Source organism: Acinonyx jubatus, chromosome B2 (genome assembly GCF_027475565.1).
Source record: "Acinonyx jubatus isolate Ajub_Pintada_27869175 chromosome B2, VMU_Ajub_asm_v1.0, whole genome shotgun sequence".
Classification (NCBI taxonomy): Eukaryota; Metazoa; Chordata; class Mammalia; order Carnivora; family Felidae; genus Acinonyx; species Acinonyx jubatus.
In genome coordinates, this window is record NC_069385.1 from 56,836,046 (window position 1) to 56,859,624 (window position 23,579).

The following is a 23,579-nucleotide window of genomic DNA, read 5'->3' on the forward strand; positions in this document are numbered from 1 at the left end:
AAAATGTTGCATCTGCATGCTGAATTTGTGAATAGTCCTGACTAGAACTAAATTGCTTTTCATGGATATACTTACAAATAGTGAAATAATGAGCAAAGATGTGAAGAAATGGTGATAACTTTTTTCTTTCTAAGTTATATATTTCTTCAGTATATATTTCTAAATATGTAAACTGCTTTTTTCAAACATAATCACAATATTATTGTTAGAGCCAACACAGTTGGCAATAATTTCTGTTGTCATCAAATACCCAGTCCATATTGAGTTTTCTTCTCTAAAAACATTCTCTTACAGTTGGTTTGTTTGGATCAGTATCCAAAGTCCACATATTACATTTGGCTGATCATCTCTTAAGACTCTTTTAATGATAACAGTCCCCCCCTTTTTTTATACCTTCTTATTTCTAAGTAATTTTAGACTTAGAGAAAAAAATGCATAAATAGTACAGAATTTCCATGCACCCTTCAGTCAGTGTCCCATAATGTTCATATCTTGAACAGCCATAGTACTGTTGTCAAAACTAAGGAATTAACATTGGTGTAATGCTGTTAACTACGTTACAGACTTTATTAGAATTTGACAAGCGTTCTCAACAATGTCCTTTTTCTATTTTAGCATCCAGTTGGTGATACCATATTGCATTTAGTTGTCCATGTTTCCTTAGCTTTCCCAAACTGTAATAGTTCTTCAAGCTTCTCTTGAATTTAATGGCCTTGAGACATTTTTTAATGCTTATTTATTTATTTTGAGAGAGGGAGAGAGAGAGAGAGACAGTGTGTGCATACGTGCACATCCATACGTGCACATCCATGTGTGTGATGGAGGGACAGGGAGAGAGGGAGAGACAGAATCCCAAGAAGGCTCAGTGCTGTAAGCGCAGAGCCCAACAAGGGGCTAGATCCCATGAACTGTGAGATCATGACTGGAGCCAAAATCAAGAATCAGACGTTTAACTTCCTGAGCCACCCAGGCACCCTGGGCCTTGAGACTTTTTAAGAAGACTGCTTGGATGTTATGTGGAATTCCCCTTAATATGAGTTTGTCTGATATTTTTTTCATGATGGGCTTTTTATTAAAAAATGTGGATTATATATCAGAGGCTACATGATACTACATGATATTGATATGTGGTATATCTGGTGATGTTACCCTTTATCAGTTGATCAAGGTGATTATCAGCTGGGTTCTCCACTGTAAATTTACTGTTTTCCTTTGTAATTAGTCAATATTTTGGGAAGATACTTTGATACTCTGCAAATACCCTTTTCTTCCTGAAACTTAACTCATTAATTTAGTATCAGCATTAATGTTTTAAGGGCTAAATGGTCATTGTCAGAGTTACTTCTCTGTAAATAACTCATAAAAAAACATAAATGCATTGAATTGAGAAACGACCACTAGTAATATGTAAAAATAAATCCAAACATTGCTGAAATTTATGTAAGTATAATCTATCATAGATATTGTTGACATTTAACCTTTTCTTTTGGATCACACTTCTGTGAACTTACTCTATACAAGATATAAATGAAAATGTGAATAGTGTAAAGTAATAGGGAAAAATTAAGACTTAAATTTCATAAAATAGGGGCGCCTGGGTGGCTCAGTCGGTTGGGCGTCTGACTTCGGCTCAGGTCATGATCTCACAGTCTGTGAGTTTGAGCCCCGTGTTGGGCTCTGTGCTGACAGCTCAGAGCCTGGAGCCTCCTTCAGATTCTGTGTCTCACTATCTCTCTGCCCCTCCCCTGCTCAAGCTTTGTCTCTGTCTCTCTCAAAAATAAATAAACATTAAAAAAATTTTTTTAATAAAAAAATTCAATTTCATAAAATGTAGTTTCATAAAAGCTTCTAAAATAATTTCTTTTGTTTTAATGTTGGCAAGAAGCAAGTACTATGTATATTTAATGTTTTAAAATTATTTTAGCATATATATCTATAATGCCCATATATACTTAAAATTTCCCCAAACTACATGTAAGTTTGATAAAACATGAAGTTGATAAACACATCTTTGGAAGTAAAAGAAATTTCTTTTGTAAAGCTACAGAAACTAACATGTATCTCATTTTCCCCATCACATCCAGAAGCTAATAAGCACTTTGGTGATGATTTAAAGGGACTGAACATTATGATAAAAAGTTCTGCATTGCTGCAAATTTTGCAATACCTCTGGTATTGTGCACTTTTTAAAATTTAAGTTTATTTATTTATTTTGAAAGACAGTGAGAGAGCCAGGGAGGAGCAGAGAGAGAGGGAGAGAGCATCCCAGGCAGTCTCCGTGATGTCAGCACAGAGCCCACCTCTGGGCTGGAACTCATGAACTGTGAGATCACTACCTGAGCTGAAACCAGGAGTCAGATGCTCAACTTCAACCAACTGAGCCACCCAGGCACCCCTCTGTACTATCTTTAACCTTCTTCCACCTCTTGTTACTTTTTATATGAAATTAGAAAAACTCTAAAGTAGTCTTAAGTATCTTTGGAAGAAAATTGATAAATTAATTCTGTTTTTTGTTTTGTTTTTGTTTTTTACTCAGATAATGAAACTGCTGTTTATACATTAATGCCAATGGTTATGGCTGATCAACACAGGTGAGTGCCTATTTAAGTTTTTTTTTTTTAACATTTATTTTTGAGAGAGAGAGAGAGAGACAGAGCACAAGCAGGGGAGGGGCAGAGAGAGAGGGAGACACAGAATCCGAAGCAGGCTCCAGACTCTGAGCTATCAGCACAGAGCCTGATGTGGGGCTCGAACTCAAGAACCGCGAGATCATGACCTGAGCTGAAGTCGGACGCTCAACTGACTGAGCCACCCAGGCACTCCATGCCTATTTCACATGTATACTTTTTGTTTAAATGAGTAAGGGAAGTATATAAATTTACCTAAATGTTGTGTACACTTACATGCACACACACAAACCTACACACACGGTTTGGACATAGATGTTGTCCTGGGGCATGTTGTTTAACCTCTGTTATAATTTACTGTCTGTGAAATAAAAACCAAAATTTTCCAAGATCTGTATCACCTGTAAAATTCTATGGTAAGAGATTTTCTGAATGAATTGTCAGCTATTAAGTCAGGTATTTGGTTGGTCACTGACAGAAAAACACTGTGATGGGTTCAGTTAGAAGTCACTACTGATCTTTATAGCAAAAGGTTAGGGTTGATGGACAACTTACTTCCCTAATGTTCTACTTTGATGTTCTTTTTATTTGGTGCATATGAGACACAGTTATCTGACTAGATGTTGAGATGTTTACACTTGTAGCAGACATTTCTGCTGTGGTTAGCCATTGGATAGTTTGGTGTAATAAGAAAGTGACAAGGGAACTATTTTGCAGTAGTTTACAATGTAAATAATTTTTTGCTTTAAACTTCCTGTCTTATGCAACTAAAACATATTTTAATCTGATTTTTCTTATTTGGCTATGATTAATACAGATAAGCCATACTTTTTGCAAGGGGATTAGCCAGCCCAAGAGTCTTTCTTAAGAATCTAGGGAGAACTGAAGCCAATTTAGGTTTCCTCAGAGCAGATGATACAGATCAGCAGATGAAGAAACCTTCAACACCAGTTGATAGGTCAGTGCAGTTGGTTGTTGGATAAAATGTTGCTGGCTACCATGCTATGCTTAGAGAATAGTGCTTTGTTTCTTGGTTGTTGTGGGACAGAGCTTTTTGGATAATTGTTAAGAGTAACTGAAGAGCTGTTAACTTGAGTTACTGTGTTTTTACAAGCACGTTTTTAACATATTGACTCTTACTAATTTTCTTTTGGTGTAGGTCTGTTTCTGAGCTACTATCAAATTCGAGGTTTGATGTCAATTATGCATTTGGACGTGTGAAAAGAAGCTTGCTTCACATTGCAGCAAAGTAAGAAAAAAGATATTGTGGATTAAAGTCTGATCTAGAGTAATGATCAGTAAGCTTTGGATCATTGTTATCCTACAGTAGTTTTGGGGAAAGAGGAGAATAGGCTGCTGAATGGTTCTTTATTCTGTTTAGAGCATAGTATGCTATGTTTGTATTCTTTCTCTAGATAACCTTGAGATCAGACTCAAGTCTCACATCTACTGTCTTAGCTTGTTTTAGATCAGATCAGTAGGTTGCCTTTCCTGGATGTATTTAAGAGGGTACATTCACTTATTTATAGCAGCACTATCAACAATAGCCAAACTATGAAGAGACCCCAAATGTTCATCGACTCTTGAATGGATAAAGAAGGTGTGTTATATATATACAATGGAATATTACTCAGTCATCAAAAATAATGAAATCTTGCCATTTGCAGCAATGTGGCTGGAGCTAGAGTGTATTATGCTAAGCCAGATAAGTCAGTCAGAGACAGACAAATACCACATGATTTCACTCATAAATGGAATTTAAGAAACAAAACAGATGAACATATGGAAGGGGAAAAAAGAGAGAGAGGGAAACAGATCATAAGAGTCTTAATGATGGAGAACAAACTGTGGGACATGGACATCAGTGGGAGAAGAGCTAGATGGGTGATGGGTATTAAGGAGGACACTTCCGTAATGATGAGCACTGGGTGTTATATGTAAGTGATGAATCAATGAGTTCTATTCCTGAAACCATATTGCACTGTTAACTAGAATTTAAATAAAAATTTGAAAAGGAAAAAAAAGGTTATATTCACTGTAATCTTTTTCTTATCCTACCAGTATGAAATTTTATATGTTAACTGCTCACAGAGCCGTTGGCTTTATATTTTTTACTTAGGTCTGAGAATGATTTTTATCCATAGTCTTCAAGTATGTAATCAATCACTCAATTAGTTGACATCTAACTTCCTTTCAAGAGTTAGGTAAATGTGTTAAAATTAATTTTTCATTATAAATTTGGCTTCTGGAAGTACTATGTGGTTTTTTTGTGTGTATTAATACTTTATTTTGATTTATTTGAATATCTTCGTAGCTTTCATAGTAGAATGTACCATCTTGAAAGTAGAGGATATTTACTATTTGTGACGGAAGTTAAATCAAATTGTAAGTTAATAATGGACCTCAAAAATAATGTGTTTACTAGAGCTTTTTGTTTTTTAATTAAGTTATGTCAACTGTGGCTATTCATTGAATGTATCTGAACTGTTTTTAATACTGTTTTAGTTGTGGATCGGTGGAATGCTTGGTTCTGCTCTTAAAGAAAGGAGCGAATCCTAACTATCAAGATATTTCAGGCTGTACGCCCCTTCATTTGGCAGCTCGAAATGGGTAAATATTTTGTTTCCTTGAGGAGCTTAAGTTGCATTATCAGTTATGTCTAACAGTATTCAAGGCACTCTTGATGATTTTGTCTTTTGACCATTATTTGCCTTGGAAAGTGGGTTGTGGGTCTTACATTCAATTTTTAAAGAACTATCGTATTTAATAATTTATTACATTGTTTACTAATGTTTTTTCTTGAAAATATTCTTGTTGAGGTTCATTTTTACTTGTATTATAATGACATTTTATTTTCTGAAAAGCAGAGTTGTCACCTCTTTGTTTTGGTATCCCTTTTCCTGATAATTTTTTCCTGTGTCTAATTTCATACCTTATTTTCCAAATTACTTGTTTAGTTAGTTTTATTAATGAAATTAAAGATAGAGTAAATATATTGTACCTAGCTTATTTATAATTTTTTGAGAATGGGCTGTCCTATAGTCAGCTTTCTAAGTGAGGCTAGCTAATTCATTTCAGTGCCAAAAGTTGTGTTTTCTTTTAATTATGACAAAAAGCTTTCTGAATAAATAATGTGTTTACTAGCCTTCCTTTTGAATTTTTTATTAAATAAATTTATTCCCATTATAAAACTAGTATTTCCAAAATGTAAATATATTTTTGCCTTTTTTGGATAACTTTGGTCATCATTATGAACATCTTTATGTTATTATGTGCTATTTTATTTATTTTTTTTATTTTATTTTTTTTAGCGTTTTTATTTATTTTTGAGACAGAGAGAGACAAAGCATGAATGGGGGAGGGCCAGAGAGAGGGAGACACAGAATCTGAAACAGGCTCCAGGCTCTGAGCTGTCAGCACAGAGCCCGACGCGGGGCTTGAACTCACGGACCGCGAGATCATGACCTGGGCCGAAGTCGGACGCTTAACTGACTGAGCCACCCAGGCGCCCCTATTATGTGCTATTTTAAACCTTACTATACTTTTTATGGTTTTCATTTTCCTTTTTTTGTTGTTGAAAATTTCAGATGTCACATCTTTGTGTCTGCCTTTACCACTGTTTTTTACTTCTTAAAATTCTCTTGGACTGCAAAACCATATCAAATGGCTGAAATTATGTTTAAAATGAAAAAAAGTAGTTTTGACTCAGGACTTGAGGAATTTACATTTATAAACATGTTTCAAACGCTATAAAGTTTATTCCCATGTGTCTCTTTGATTACTCTTGAAAATATTTTTGTTTCCTCTTTTGATCTGGGATTCGAGGTAGTTGAGGTAGCTGCCTAACTGAGATAGATATGGGGCTAAAATTGTACACTGCATCATTCTGAGACTAAATTTTTGCATATAAAGGATTAAAGTGGAACCAAAAATACAAAAATCATAGTGACGTCTAGGTTGGACCAGGGGAAGGCATGGTCCTTTGACACTGACTGTCCTGTTCCAGTTCCTGATTTAGCATGTGAACTAGTTGTCCACTGTTCTGGTAGGTAACAGTGTGCTGATCAAAGAGCTGTTTTTATAATAATTAGCCACATTAGATATGTTTGTAGGGTGTCACACTCAAGGTCATAGATCTTGTTGAATTCATTCCTTGCTGAATTGATGTCAGATCTGGATACGTCATCCCAGGTGTTGGTGGGATAGTAACAAAGCTCTTTTAAAAAAATTACACATTAAGGGGTACCTACGTGGCTCAGTCGGTTAAATGTCCATTGACTCTTGATTTCGATTCAGGTCATGATATTGCAGTTTGTGAGATCAAATCCTGCCTAGGACTCTATTCTGACAGAGCAGAGCCTGCTTGGGATTCTCTCTCTTCCTCCCTCTCTGCCCCTCCCCTGCTCTCTTTCTCTCTCTCTCTCTCTCAAAAAAAAAAAAAAAAATTACAAATAAAAAAATATCTCAGTACTCTATCTCAACAACTGTAAGTGAGAGGACACATCATTACACACTGGGGATAAAATGTCTACTGCCATTGTAGTCAGAGACCTAAGTCATTTAGGAGACCGTTACTTTTTTTTTCCCCTAGCTTTGTTGAGGTATAACTAACAAAATTGTAAGATATTTAAAGTGTACGTCATGATAATTTGGTAGATCTATGCATCGTGAAAGGATTCCTTTCATTTAGTTAACACATCCATCATTAACACCTCACATATTTATCTTTTTTGCTGGGGGGATGTGTGGAAACATTTAAGTTGGAGAGCTTTAAGTTTAAAAGACGAAGAAATACAACAGAAATTACTTGATTCACATGGCAAATCCGTGAGGAGAGAAGGAATAAGAAGAGTTTGTAACCCTAACATAACCTCTGATTTGGATGCCTTTCTATTTCTGTGAAGATTAATTTTGATACTTAATACTTAACTACTTTCTTTTTTATTACTGGGTACCTTGTACATTTTAGACTTGTTCCGTAAATGTTTGCTGAGTGACTTGAATGCATGTTACTTCCTGTAGCTGCTGCTGTTTTCAAAAATAACTTTTTATTACAATTTCTTCGAGTTCAGATTTGTCTAGACTGAAGCAGAAGTCTTTGCCTTTTGCTCATACGTCTGTTTTTGGGGTTTACTTTTTTGTTTTGTTCCCTCAGTTATCGTCAGATGAGTAGTATAATTCTCTTGGCCTGCTTTAGCAGTCCTCTCTGTAACCAGTGGTGCTGGGTACATTAGTACTGAATTGCCCTCCTTTCTAGTAGAAGACCCATTAAGCTACCACAGACCACTTGGATGATTGGTCTTTGTGTCATTTGGGTTACCATAAGCTTCCTATAATTATTGCAGTATTGGGGCTGGAAAATAGTTGCTTCCTGTACAGGAGGATCCAGGGTTGCTCATGATTATATGAGATTATTAAAAGAGAAGACTTCAAAATTGTTGGGAATTCTTAGGTTGCATGTTGCTCAGATTTGAAATACAATTTTTTTTCTTTATTTTTTTGGGCTGTGTTGTGAGCTCATAAAGGGCAGAGCCTGTGTGTTAATTAATATTTTAGCTCTAATTCTTGGCAAAATTGGTGCTCATTTAGTGGGTTGTTTTGACTTACTGAGATTCTGGAAAGTAGCAATAATGATTGTTAAGTAAGAAAACATAATTTCTCTCATATTACTCTTTTGCAATTCATTTTTGAAGGGGAGCATTATGGATTGCTGTTTTTCTTCATCAACACCCCCCCCCCCCAACACCTCCTTGAGACTGTTTCCCTGGCCCATTCCCATGGAAGTGTTTATTTTGTCAATAGGTCAGTGGTCTAAGACAGCTTGAAGATGTTTTAGAAATCCAGCAATATGGGTATAGACAGTCAGACACGCAGACACACACACACATTTTAAACAATGTATTCATAAAAACTTTTTTTTAATGTTTATTTATTTTTGAGAGAGAGACACAGAGTGTGAGCGGGGAGGGACAGAGAGAGAGAGGGAGATACAGAATCCAAAACAGGCTCCAGGCTCTAAGCTCTCAGCACAGAGCCCGATGCGGGGATTGAACTTGGGAACCATGAGATCATGACCTGAGCCAAAGTCAGACGCTTCACTGACTGAGCCACCCAGGCGCACCAACAATGTATTCATTTTAATAAGACTATCTGGTCTGTTGTCTTAGGATTATGGAGGATTTATTTCCTAAGATTTTCATAACAATGTGTTAGATAAAGGAACTTTGTAAATGTTTGAACTTACAAGTTTACTCAGAACTTTCTTTCTTTTCTTTGATTATAATGCTGATTTTAAATGACATTTAACTTCATTTCAGATACAGAAACCAAAGCAAGAAAAGTAATTTGTTCTCTGTTAAAAAATATTTATTCAGTTAATAAAAAGCTTGGCTGTAAACTTAGAAATAAGATTGAATAATTAATCAATTAATCGTTTTATTGAGGTTCATTGAGAGCACCTAGCTGTGCTTTTTGAGTTTATTTAAGAAATATACAGTCTAAGGCATGAAGAAATTTATGATCTAATTGAGTAAATAATAATATATACATATACATATTTTATATATTATATACTTTGTATATATCATATACAGCATTATATATGTAGTATACTAATGTTAATACTATATATATATTATATTACATATGACATATAGTATATAATATGCTATTATGTGTACACTGTTACATATTTTTTATATGTATAATTGTTCATTCAACCAGATCATAAACTTCTTCATGCTATGGATTATATCTTATTTCGTTAATTTAGTGCTGAGCATTGTCAAGCATATATATATGTGTGTGTGTATGTGTGGGTATAAAATGTGTATTATAAATATATTGTGTGTGCATCACTTTTGGTTTCTAAAGCATGAATTTTCATTCTTTAGTGAAGAGGAAATGGAGATTGAATAGTCACTGGGAATGGATCAGGCTAAGAGTAAACATTGTGAGCAAAATGAAATCGATAGGCAGTTCATAAGAGGACAGAGGACTTAAACAGATATTTCTACATAGAAGATCTACAAATGGCTAATAAGAACATTAAAAGATGCTCAATATCACTAATTATTAGGGAAATGCAAATCAGAACTACAGTGAGGTGCCAACTCAAACTCATTAGTATGGCTATCAAAAAAAAAAAGCAGAAAATAACAAGTGTGAGCAAGGATGTGGAGAAAAGGAACCCTTATGCATTGTTGGTGGGATTGTAAAATGGTACAAATGTAGGGGCACCTGTGTGGCTCAGTCAGTTAAGTGTCTGACTCTTGGTATCAGCTCAGGTCATGATCTCATGGTTCGTGAGTTTAAGCCCTGCATCAGGCTCTGCACTGACAGTGCAGAACCTGCTTGGGATTCTTTTTTCTCCCTCTCTCTCTGCTCCTCCCTCCTTGCTCTTTGTCTCTCAAAATAAATAAGTAAACTTCAAAAAAATGAAAAAAAAAAATCTTTGAAGCACCTGGGTGGCTCAGTTGAGCATCCGACTGTTGGTTTTGGCTCAGGTCATGATCTCATGGTTTGTGAGATTGAGCCCCATGTGGGGCTCTGTGCTGACAGTGCAGAGCCTCCTTGGGATTCTCTCTGTGCTGTCTCTCTGCCCCTTCTCTCTCTTTCTCCCTCTCAAAATAAATAAACATTAAAAAAAATGGTATAGATGGCCTGAAAAACAATTTGGTGGGTGCTCAAAAAAAAAAAAATTACCATGTGATCCAAAAATCCCACTTCTCAGTATATATCCAATAAAATTGAAAGGAGGGTCTTAAAGAAGTATTTGTACACCCATGTTCATAGCAGCATTAGCTAAAATGAAAGCAATCGAAGTATCCATTGATGGATGAATAGATGAGCAAAATGTGGCAGATATGTACAATGGAATATCATTCAGCCTTAAGGAAGGAAATTCTGACTTATGCTGCAACATGGATGAACCTTCAGGGCATTATGCTAAGTGAAATGAGCCAATCACAAAAGGACAAACACTGTCTGATTCCAGTTTTATGAGGTACTTAGATAAACTGTAGAGACATAAAGTAGAATAGTGGTTGCCAGAGGCTAGGGGGAGAGGAAATGGAAAGTTACTGTTTAATGGGTATAGAGTTTCAGTTTTGCAAGATGAAAAAAGTTCTGTGCTTGAATGGTGGTGATGGTTGCACAGTAATATGAATGTACTTCATACCCTTGAACTGTAACTTAAAAATGGTTTAAGATGACAAATTTTAGGTTCTGTGTATTTTTCCACAGTAAAAATAACAAAAAAAAGAAATGAAATAGGTAGGGGGATGCATAGATATGCACTTCATTAATTTTATAGTTATGTTCTTATAACTCATCTAAGTATTAACTTTTAAATATCTTGTAATCAAGAATGTAGGATACTAGAACATTGACTTTCATTGTCTTATATTTATTTAATTTTTTTAAAACTTTATTTTTGAGAGAGAGAGAGAGGGGGAGGGGGAGAGAGAGTGGGAGACACAGAATCTGAAGCAGGCTCCAGGGTCTGAGCCATCAGCATAGAGCAGGACGTGGGGCTCGAACTTATGAACTGCAAGATCATGACCTGAGCCAAAGTCCCGACGCTCAACTGACTGAGACACCCAGGCGCCCCGTCTTATATTTCTTTAAAAAAATTTTTTTTAATGTTTATTTTTGAGAAAGAGCGAGACAGGGAGAGACAGAGCATGAACAGGGGAGGGTCAGAGAAAGAGCGAGACACAGAATCTGAAACAGGCTCCAGGCTCTGAGCTGTCAGCACAGAGCCTGATGCAGGGCTCGAACTTGGGAATGGTGAGATCATGACCTAGGCCGAAGTCAGGCGCTTAATCAGCTGAGGCACCCGGGCGCCCCACCCCCCATTGTCTTATATTTCTGAGGAAGGTTACTATTCCAAATGTTCAGTCAACAGTAGAAATTTCTTAGCATTAAAAAAAAAAATTTATTGATTTACTTTAACATTTATTTATTATTGAGAGATAGACACAGAGCATGAGTAGGGGATGGGTAGAGAGAGGGGGAGACACAGAATCTGAAGTAGGCTCCAGGCTCTGAGCTGTCAGCACAGAGCCTGACGCGGGCTCGAACTTAGAAACTGTGAGATCATGACCTGAGCTGAAGTTGGTCGCTTAACCAACTGAGCCACCCAGGCATCCCGTTTTCCTTAGCATTTTGAATGATAAATTTGTCTTAATGACACGAAAACCTCATTGTACCTTTTCTTTATCCTATTATCTTGAATTATAGAAACAATTTTTCATTTTATTTCATAAGTTATAGTGTTTATTTAAAAAGAGACAGATTAATATTTGCCACCAACTAATGTTGAGTGTAGTCAGTATTTCAATAAAATAATAGTCATTTACTTATTTTTCTTGTACCAGTTATCTGTGTCTTTTTTTCTTTTCAGGCAGAAGAAATGCATGAGTAAATTATTAGAATACAGTGCTGATGTCAACATTTGTAATAATGAAGGCCTTACAGCAGTAAGTGCTAAGAATTTTATCTGAGAATTTTAAAATACTTTTAGAAAATGATATTGAAGGTGATAGTAATGCAAAGTGCAGTACACGTGTTTCTGCAAGTCACTTCTTGGTGTTCATGAAGAAGATACAGAATGATTTGAGACCTGATTCTCTGTATTAAGAGAAGTTACGTTTCACTTTGTTTCTCCTATCTCCTTTTTGTTTGTGACCTTTCACTTATTTTGAAGGCTTATTCTTCTAGCTTTTGTCACTGACTTTCAGAACTCTTCTTAGGGGCATCTCTGCTCCTTCTTCATAGGAGAGCTGTTTTTTATTAGGTCCTTTAAAATATTTTAATATGTACATGGTAGGAAAATTGGATGGCTAGGCAGAAAGGAAAAAAAAAGACAATGAATGGAATGATCGCTCACTGTATCCTGTGCACTCAGAGATAATCACTGTTAATATTTTGGCCTATATCCTTTTAGACTTGTTTATATCTTACCTATGCTAGAATTTTTATCCATTTTGCTATGTCACATAAGTTAATATGTTTTTGATCCATATAGATGTTATAGGGAGGTGGTGTGGGATATTTCTGAAAAGATTGTTGAAATCCAAAAATTTTTAAAAATTTATTTATTTTTATTTTTATTCTAGTGTAGTTAATATGCAGTGTTTTATTAGTTGAAGGTATATAATGTAGTGATTCAGTAGTTCTGTACATGAAATAAAAAATTTTAATCATTTTCATTAGTCGAACATTATTCATTTTAGAAGTTGAGATAAAATAGAATTATGTGATTATTGAAAAATTGTTTTGAAGTTGTGACAGATGTTAAATTTTATATATCAAATTTTACCTTCCTATATATGAGGTGATGGTATTAATTAAGTTGATGGTCAGAATCCTTTCTGTTCAGTTTTTATTTTTAATTTCAATACAGTCAACATACAGCATTATATTAATTTCAGGTGCACAGTATAGTGATTCAACAACTTTATATGTTACTCAGTGCTTACCATGATAAGTGTGTGTTTTAATTCCCACCCCCTATTTCATCCATTGCTCCCTCCACCTCCCCTCTGGTAACCATCAATTTATTCTCTATAGTTAAGAGTCTGTTTCTTGGTTTGAAAAAAAAAATTTTTTTTTTAATGATTTTGGTAGTGTTTTGTAGATTCTAAATCTTTTAATTTGTGGATAAAGAAAAATATTGAGTATTTACATACCATGCCAGTTTTTAAGACCTTTCTGATTAAAAATATTTTTGAAGGTAGGGGGTACTGGGGCATAACAAACAGCTTGCCTAAGATTTACTTTATTCTGTGAATGACTTACTAAAGGTAAAGAATAAGCTCAATCATGATTATTATGTGGAACCCACAATTCCTGTGATAATTCAGATTTTGTTATATATTAACAACATAACGCCATCTATAAAGAAAAACTGTAGTCTGAATATCTACAAGATGCTTAGTGATATGGTAGCTACCATTTGGGTGTTATAAAACTATGGCAATGACGTAGACCTGTCCTTAGGACACTATCTAATATAGGCAAGTTAAGATGTTCAGTGTTAACATAATCTGTTTAATCACATAAGTTTTTATCTGCTAATTTCCCACTCCTGAACTTTAAGGAAGGTAGAGTAGAAAAGTTTTAAAAATCAAATTTTTATTTAAAAAATTATTAGTGCATATATTAAAAAATTTTTTTTAATGTTTATTTTTGAGAGAGAGAGAGAGAAACAGAGCGTGAACATGAGAGAGGCAGAGAGAGGGAGACACAGAGTCTGAAGCAGGCTCCAGCCTCTGAGCTGTCAGCACAAAGCGTGACACGGGCCTCAAACCCACGAACTGGGAGATCATGACCTGAGCCAAAGTCGGATGCTCAACCGACTGAGCCACCCAGGTGCCCTTGTGCATATATTTAAAGAGTCAAAAGATTCTACAAAGCTTGTGGTAGAAAAATAGTCTCTGCACTCTTTCTGACTGGGACCAACCTTAATATTCTCTCCTGTGGCCCTGAATGGTATAGTGTGCCTCCTCCTCTTGGAAACTATTCTGGCCATGAACCATGATTCTGCCTAGGCCCAGACCACCATGATGGAATTAATTCAACAGCTGGGCCACTTGACTCCATCAGTTGAAGGAAGCTGGGCTGGTGAAAATGTTGCTGCAGAACTTAGTAGTTGCCAGCAAATACATGGGACAGTAAAGCCAAGGGTTCCTGAGTTGGAAGAAACCTTGTATGAGGAGCCAAAAGCCCCAAGACTTTTCTTACAAAAGGAGAGAACTGTTGACTGTGTGCTTTCTAGGCTGGTTACCCTCACAAAAGACTTATATTTCTTCATTCATTTGCTCTTTCACCAGGAGTTTCTTGAATACCTACTGTGTGCTGGGCACTTTGATATTGTGGGATAGAGCCATGAATATGACTGACTGGTCCTTGTTGTCCCCAAACTTCTAAGGAAGACAGGAAAGTTAACAGGCAGTGGTAACACAGTGTAATGAATGTCAACATAGAAAAGGGAGATGCTATGGAAGTCCTAGCAGGGGCCCCATCATCACTTGGGACATTGGAAGATGTATCCCAGGGACATACCACATGAGCTAAGTCCAGAAGGACCAACAGAAGTTAGACTGGTGAATGTCGCGGTTGTGGGGTTGAGAGAGGGGGTGGGGAAGAGAGTTTTGACTCAATGGAATAGACTGATGAAGGCTTAGAGATGAAAGCACGCTACATTAGAATGGTGAGCTTAACTGGTGTTCAGGTACCCCTGGGGGTTCATGGAAACTTCCCAAAGGTCTTTGGCATGGATAGTTACAGGGATCACTTTCCAGACCTTTAGCTACCGTATGTACTTTTTTCTCAAGATTATGTGCTCAAGGAACATTCTGTAGTAGATATCCTGCCCTTCCCACCTTCATCTTCAAAATCACTCTTCCACCACTTTTTGAATGAAGTACATTTTGTGCTCAGCCTTCCTGAATATTGCCAAGGCACATTGTTAAGGGTGGCCTGGGGTAGTGTCAAACAAAAGAGCAATTCAAAGTATTAGTGTGTGCAAAGACTCTGTCACTCAGTACCCACCATAAAATCATGGCAGGATTTTGTAGACTTTTCCCTGCCTTACACATGTTGCTGTTAGGGGTGAGGTAATTAAACTGAGTTGGTTTGTTCCAAACTCAGCAAAATTATAAAAGTGAGGCAATAGGAGTGATGGAATATTTGTTTGATTATGTCGCCTATAGCATCCCCCAACCACTGTCTGACAATTCACTGCCTCTAACAGACGTCTATGAGAGCAAAGCAAAGAACATTAGTAAAAAATACTGAAGGCAATGTTGACTTATTTCACCCAGGTGACAAAATCGGGGTGAGACCTGTATCTTACCTGTCTATCTCAGGAAAAGGAGGAAATGGGTAGTGACTGCTAATGGGTACTGGGTGTCTTTTTGGGGAAATGAAAATGTTCTAAAATTGGTTGTGGTGATGATGATTGCACAACTCTGTGAATACACTAAAAACCACTAAGGTGTATACTTTAGTATACACTAAAGTGTATACTTTACACTTTGTGTATTGTATGGATTGTATGGCATGTGAATTGTATGGCATTATACTTCAAATAAATATACATCTATATTGTGACACCCCTCCAAAAAAGGAAACATTCTCTTGACTCTCCTCCCCAACTTTTATAAACTGTTAACTCTGTAGTTAGCTCTTAACTATTTCAATGGATATAAAAATTTAGTTTCCTCAAATCTAAATAATGTACTATTGTTGCTACTTCTTGATTTTTCAGTTTTAGGCATTACCAATTGATTTTATGGAACATAAGGTTATTTGCTCTCTTTTCCAATCCCGCCTCCTTTTATCCCATCATGTATAAGCACTTTTCTGTCACACCTTTCCAATATAGTTGTTGTAATTTTAGTTAGATCATTTTTTAGTATTTTAATATTTAAATTATATTTATACTGTTTATAGTAGTACCAAATAGTTTGTTATAGTTACTTCTCTTTATCACATAGCATTTTGTTTTTCATGTAGTCAAGAATTGCATTAAAAAAAATCAAGATAATTGTAGATTCTTAAGTACCTATAAGAAGTAATACAGAGAAATCCCCTTACCTATTGCCCAGTTTCCCTCACTGGTAACATTTTACAAAATTATAGTATAATATCATGACCAAGATATTTATACTGACATCATCTTTCTTGTTCAGATTTCCCTAGTTTTACTTGTTTATCTGTACCCAGTTTTACTTGTGTGTGTATATGTATAGCACTATACAGTTTTATTACCTGTGTAGGTCTATGTGCCCACTACCACAGTCAATATTCTGAACATTTCCACCTCCACAAAGATGTTTCGTTTTGCTTTTCTTTCATAACCAAACTTTTTCTCCCCTTCACTCCATGCCTAACCCTTGGCAATCACTAATCTGCACTCCATCATTTTAAGAATGTTATATAAATGGAATTATATTGCATGGAACCTTTAGGCTTTTATATGTTCATCATATTCCATGGAGATTGATCTAAGTTGTTGTATGTGTCAATAGTTTGTTCCTTTATATTGTTGACTGGTATTCCTTGGTGTAGATGTACTACTGGTTGTAGTACATACTGGGTCATATCTGGGGTCATATCCTGTTTGGAGCTATCTCGAATAAAGCTGCTATAAACAGCTATAGTGTACTAGTGAACCTGTATTAGTGTACAGGTTTTTGTGTGAACATAAAAGTTTTCACTTCTCTGGAATAAAGGCCCAAGAATGCAGTTGCTAGGTTGTATGGTAGTTTCATGTTTAGTTTTAAAATGCACTGCCTAACTTTTGCAGAGTGCCTGCATCATTTTATACCTCCAGCAGCAATGTATGAGTGATCTAGTTTTTCAGCATCTTCACCAGCATTTGATGTTATTACTGTTTTTTTATTTCATCTGTTATGATGTGTGCAGTTGCTATCTCATTGTGGTTTTAATTTGCATTTGCCTAATTGACATCTTTTCATGTCCTTTTATGCTATCTGTATATCTTTCCTTCTTTTTCTTAAAGTTTTTATTTAAATTTCAATTAGTTAACCTACAGTGTTCTATTAGTTTCAGATGCACACTATAGTGATTCAGCACTTCCATAAAATACCCAGTGCTCATTACAGGTGCCCTCCTTAATCCCCATCGCCTTTTTAACCCATCCCCCCACCCACCTCCCCTCTGATAGCTATCAGTTTGTTCTTTATACTTAAGAGTCTGTTTCTTGGTTCTGTTTTTTCCCTTTGCTTGTTTTGTTTCTTAAATCCACATAGGAGTGAAATCATGCTAATTGTCTTCCTCTGACTTATTTTGCTTAGCATAATATTCTTTAGCTCCATCTACATTGTTGCAAATGGCAAGATTTTATTCTTTTTTATTGCTCAGTAATATTCCATTGTAGACACACACACACACACACACACACGCACACGCACACACACACACACACACACCCCACATGTTTATCCATTCATCAGTTGATGGACACTTGGGCTGTTTCCATAATTTGGCTATTATAGATAATGCTGCTATAAACATCAGGGTGCATGTATCCCTTTGAATTGGTATTTTTGTATTTTTTGGGTAATTTTGCTATCTATATCTTTTGACATGTCAACCTATATCTTTCGACATCTTTTTTTAGTGTTTTATTTGTTTTTGAGAGAGAGAGAGAGAGTGTGTGTGATTGGGAATGAGAGAGAGGGAGACACAGAATCTGAAGCAGGCTCTAGGCTCTGAGCTGCCAGCACAGAGCCCGATGCGGGGCTCGAACCCACGAACTGTGAGGTCATGACCTGAGCGGAAGTCAGACGCTTAACTGACTGAACCACCCAGGCGCCCCAATTGCATTGTCCTTTTTAAAAAAACAGTACCTGTTCTTGTTTAAAGGGTGCAGTCAATATTTCTCTCTCTGAGAGTATTAAATATAACTTTTTCTTTTGCAGTTTTTCCTTCAATATCCATGGTTCCTTTTTTTCTCTTGCTATTTATTTATTTATTTATTTATTTATTTATTTATTTATTTAGTATTTTGTCTTTCAGACTAGATGCATTTGTCAAATATTTGGTGGAACTGGGAAAAGCTCTTTGAAAGCTCTGTTTAAATGAAGGAGGTTTATTCACTGTGGACTTCAGTGTAGGGTGATATGCTTGGGCATTTGCCTTTAGGATTCTTTCTGCTGTCAATTTCTTTAGGCATTTACTCTCAAGTTGGTCAGGTTCCTCAGAGAAAGCTCTAACAGTTTCCAGGAGGAAACTGGATACTGGGTAGAGGAAAATGCTTTGGGATTTCAGTATTCAGTGTGTGTAAACTTGCACTTCATCTCCCATTTTCAGTATGATATTCTTGCTTCATTGTGCCTGGTGTCTCTCTTATGTAGAGACTGTTTTCATGCCTCTTGTGTTCTCTCAGATGGGGAGGGGCAGTTATTGGCCTTGAAGAGTTCAGGAGGGATGGTAATTTAAGGGTCTAAATCTTATTTAGGTCTGCTAATACACCCCTATTTCAAGAGATGCAAAGTGCTTACTACTGATTTTGAGCCTTTTGGGATTTCAGTGATCTGAATCACCTTCTTGGCTTTCTCTACTGCTGGTTTAGGATTCAGCTTTTTGTTCTGATAACTCTGACAAAAGCTTTTAGCTTCCAAAACTTGTTGCTATTTAGTCTCTTTTTTATCTTAAGATAAAGATCTATCTTTTAAGAAAAAGTACTCTTTATTGTCATTTCAATGGAGCTTAGGGAAGAAATAGAAGTTGATGCATATGTTCAAGCTGCCATCTTAAAACAAGTTTCATGATACATTTTTTTAATGGTAAAAATTCATTTGAAAAATGCATGGATTGGGGCGCCTGGGTGGTTTAGTTGGTTGGGCATCCGACTTTGGCTTAGGTCATGATCTCATGGTTTGTGAGTTCCAGCCCCACATCGGGCTCACTGCTGTCAGCATGGGGCCCACTTGGGAACCGCTGTCTCCCCCCCACCACCAAATAAATAAAACATTAAAAAAATGCATGGATGGCGTAGTCCAAAGTTTTAATATTGATTATCTTTGAGTGGTAGATTTATAGGTGTTTTATCTTCCGTATAAATTATTATTTATGTATGTTACATGCATTACTTGTAAAAGACATGAGGTAAAGAATATGGTGCCTACTGTGTTAATTACTTTTTTACTCATGTTTGCTTCTGGGGAAGGAAAAGTATCCAGTACCTTTTCTTTAGAGACAAGCTATGCATAGAGTCCAGGATCATCTAGGAGGCAGAGTATTTGATGAGCCTAAGTCTAGGACCCTTAACTATTTTGATCTATGGAATGCTTGATTTTGAAGTACATAAAGTACATGGTGTGTAACCTACATCTGGATGCATAGTTTTTCCCCATATAAAAATATAGGAAAATGTAGGGGCTTTCATTTTATCTTTAGTGTGTGTATCATGCTCACATTTGAGATGTAATAGCATTATTTATCTGCTGTTTTATATGAAACACTCCTTGCACAAATGTTAAGTAACTCCATGGCTGCACAGATACACTGGCTGGCTGTGAATGGGCGGACAGAACTCCTCCATGACCTTGTACAACACGTCAGTGACGTCGATGTTGAGGATGCGATGGGGCAGACAGCACTGCATGTGGCCTGCCAGAATGGTCACAAGACGGTAAATTCATCCCTGAGGACTTTAAATTGCATGTATTTATTTTTGAAAACTTTGAATTTATGAAGTTTTTCCCTGTGCATAATTGGGAACATGAAGCACCATAGCAAAATCTTATGCATTATATGGACTTATGATTAATATATTCTTTGTGTATAAAAGGAATAGAAAACAGTGCTTTTAAATCTGTTTAAAATATTTGGATTTCAAATTTATTTCTGCTTCATAGATTTTCACTAAAATTTTAAGTGTATGTTCGCATGTAATTTTAAGTAATGTTCTTATTCTCAGTCTTATTACATAACTTTTTCATATTTTATTTTTTACCATTAAGCCCCAGTTACTGGGATTAGATAGTAAGAAAGTGAACACTGACATTACTTAAATAGTTCAGCTTGGATTATCATATTTTTCTGCTGTCTTGGAATATGCTGCAAGACTAGAGTGATGGTTTTCATTCTTAGAGTTCTAAAATCATGTATTTGTTTTATGTCAGTACTTTCCTGTTACTCCCATGTACAAACCCTTAGGTTTATAAATTGCTAATAGTTGGGGTGCCTTGGTGGCTTAGTTGGTTGAGTGTGCAACTTTGGCTCAGGTCATGATCTTGCAGTTCATGAGTTTGAGCCCCACATCGGGCTTGCTGCTGTCAGCGCAGGGCCCACTTGGGATCCTCTGTCTCCCGCTTTGTGGTCCCTCCCCCACTTGCACTCTCTTTTTCTCTCTCTTGAAAATAAATAAATATTAAAAAAATCTTTAAAAAAATAAAAAAAATTTTGCTAATAGTTTTCTCTTTCATTAGGAGAACTGCTGCCTATGTAAAAATTGTTAGCTTAAGATTTTAATGTTTGCTTTGCTATAATTTTCTATCCTGGTTACTTTTGAGTTTTTTTTCATATTTAACATTATTGATAAGACAGTGTTACTTATTTACTTGTTAACTACAACAATAACAACAGCAAAAACCAGCCAAAAAAAAAAAATCACCAGTAACTGCAAAGATACAGAAATTAGTGTGTTTATTATTTTGTACATACTCTCTCTGAGTCTTTATGTTGGGAGAATTCCTACTGGAATCTGGATTTTCATCTCTGCAAATACTTTTCCTTAATTTGGGTTCAGGATGTAGGATCCTTCGTGTTTAGAGGCTTTATGTATGACTATAATTCACAGAATATTGCACTTCTTTAAGATAGGCCGAGTGTGACATTGCTATGTTTTATAAGAATTGGATAAAAGGAGGGATATAGGATTTTTGTTTTCTTTACTGGAATTTCTTCTGGACACCAATTGTTCATTTTTATTTTATTTTTTTGGTCTTTCATCATCTGAAAACTGACCCAGTATTTCCTTCTCATTAGTTTTTACTTTCTGAGAGTCAATACTATTCACTGAAAAAGCATTCTGTGTGAAAAAAAAAAATGATCTGAAATGCTCTAATGTGGAATGGCCCAGGTTTTTAAAGAACTGTTGTGTATTAGAGAAGGGGTCCTGCTGGCAGCTGTCATAGGACAGAAAAGCACCCACTTTAATACAAACATTCTCTGTTATAACAGATTGGAGTGTCATTTACTAAGATTATAAACCCTACCTGTTGCCCATAACTTTTGTATAAAACACTGGAATTCAGATCAGAAGAGATCTACAAAACCCAATTTTACTTGCCTTGAGCCAGTGAAGAAATAAGAATTACTAAGAAAACCTTATTTCAAAACATGTGTATTACAGGCTGCATTAAAAATTTAGAATTGCCTTCTGAAGTTATTGAAGAATAGTTAGTATAAGTGTAATATACTCCATATGGTTTACAACCTAAAGCAGGTGTGGTGAAGGAAGGGAGAATTCCTCATAGTCAAATGCCTTTGAAGAATTATATTCTCAGAAGATTTATAGGGGGCCTGACTTCACTACAATGATGAGTTTCACAGAGTGAGATTTTGCAGATATAGAGGAGGAAGGGTATAAAAGCCATGTTGATTTGTGGTTGATTGTATTGGTGAGTGAGATTCCATTCTGTCATAGTTGGTCAGTTATACTTATCTGCAAAGATCATGAACAGAGAAAGTATGTTTAGCACTGACTATTTTGTGAATCATTGTATGCATCTTTAATTCTTCAATTAGGGCAAGAAAGAATCTTCAAAAATTAGTCTATCTCTTAGCTTCCAGGCTTAAATATACCTCTAAAAAGTCTTTGTTGGTAGTTGTGCTAATATTACCTGTGTCTCATAATTACTTACATATTTCTGGGACATGTTCAAATCTCAGTGGATGAGCATATGATATGATTATTACAGGGTAGGGATTATTGATTTTTTTTAACTCTTTGTATATTTTTCCATAAGTTGAACACTGAGTCTAAAATGGTTTGTCAGGTATCCTAGTGACTTATTTTAGCAGCAAGAAAAAAATGGCCTTTTTATTGTCTCCAAGTACCCAGTTCATGCATAAATTCATTAAAAGGTCTTCAAACTTGGTTCCATGTAGACATATAACAGTGCATGTAGGTTTCAGGATTTATATTTAAGCTTAAAAACTTACATATTGTTTATATATATTTTACAGAATAAAATAGAAAACTTTAAAGAGAGAAAGCTCCATTTAAAATTATTTTTAAAAGGTATTAGCACTTTTCAAATTAAAGAGGCAGATATGCTAATCCTCTGAAATTTACTTTCTCCATTTTAGGGTAAATCTCAGGAGTACATGGAAAGATCCTGATCAACTGGTTAAGAACTCTAAAGCTTTGTAGAATTTGTAATTGAATACTGCATTCTTGCTCTGATGACAAGAAATGCTGTTCAGATATGCATTTTTTTTAAAAGACAAAAGATTTGGAAGAAAGATGCATTTTTGTTATAACTAAGAAATTGAATAATCTTTGCCATGATTTCATATAGATGCATTGGTTTCGGTAGTGGTAAACCAAGATAAAGGTGTCAGCATCTTACTGAAAGAAAGTGGCTTGCTTGCATTCTGACCATTTTTTTGTTCTTGCAACAGAGTAGCACTATGATTTTAAACTACTTCTGTTCTGATTTAGAAATGATCAGGTGAAAGAAATGATCATAATAACTCCTTAGTATTTTAAATTTCTGTAACTTTCCTTAGGTGAGCTGTTATTAGTTGTATGGTTTGTCTTGGGATATTGATTTTATTTTATTTTTTATTTTTTATTTTTTTTTAAAGATGGTGGCTAGCAGAGGTCAGCACCCTCACCTCTACATTTCTTCCATCATTGCCTTTTTTTTTTTTAACGTTTATTTATTTTTGAGACAGAGACAGAGCATGAACGGGGGAGGGTCAGAGAGAGGGAGACACAGAATCTGAAACAGGCTCCAGGCTCTGAGCTGTCAGCACACAGCCTGACGCGGGGCTCGAACTCATGGACCGCGAGATCACGACCTGAGCTGAAGTCGGATGCTTAACCCACTGAGCCACCCAGGCGCCCCGGGATATTGATTTTAAAAATCACTTCAGAGTTTGGTTATTCAGCTGGCCTAGTATGTAGTCTTTGGCAACTTTTTCTTCCCTTGCCCTTATCTACCTCCTAAGGTATATTCTGTTTACCGATTATGTAATTAGTAAATTGTTGTCAACACTTTGGAAGACACTTAAGAGTGATAATAGAATTGGTATTGTTATTACATTTATTGTTTATTTTTACTATCATTATTAATATGGATGATGTGATTCTGCAAGGAAAGGTAGAAAACATTCTCTGAACCCTTAATTCATTTACTCTTGTATGGTAAGCTAGGACCAGTGTGTTTGATTTTTAATCTC

The 23,579-nt window shown here is 35.8% G+C and overlaps 1 protein-coding gene across 8 annotated transcripts in view; it reads left to right on the forward strand.

Annotated features, from left to right (window-relative positions):
• The window catches only part of HACE1 (HECT domain and ankyrin repeat containing E3 ubiquitin protein ligase 1), a 121,045-nt gene that overhangs the window by 5,210 nt on the left and 92,256 nt on the right, over window positions 1-23,579 (forward strand). For 6 of the 8 annotated variants that reach the window (XR_003419456.2, XM_027057183.2, XM_027057186.2 and 3 more), the window contains exons 2-6: window positions 2,537-2,591; window positions 3,787-3,876; window positions 5,133-5,237; window positions 12,034-12,109; window positions 19,666-19,797. Coding sequence is in view for 7 of the 8 variants with exons in the window: in XM_027057183.2 (XP_026912984.1) it covers window positions 2,537-2,591; window positions 3,787-3,876; window positions 5,133-5,237; window positions 12,034-12,109; window positions 19,666-19,797 (458 nt within the window). In the remaining variant the exon portion in view is untranslated. Of the gene's footprint in view, window positions 1-2,536; window positions 2,592-3,786; window positions 3,877-5,132; window positions 5,238-12,033; window positions 12,110-19,665; window positions 19,798-23,579 lie in introns of those variants that run through there. The other 2 variants (XM_027057185.2, XM_027057187.2) reach the window with 2 other exon arrangements.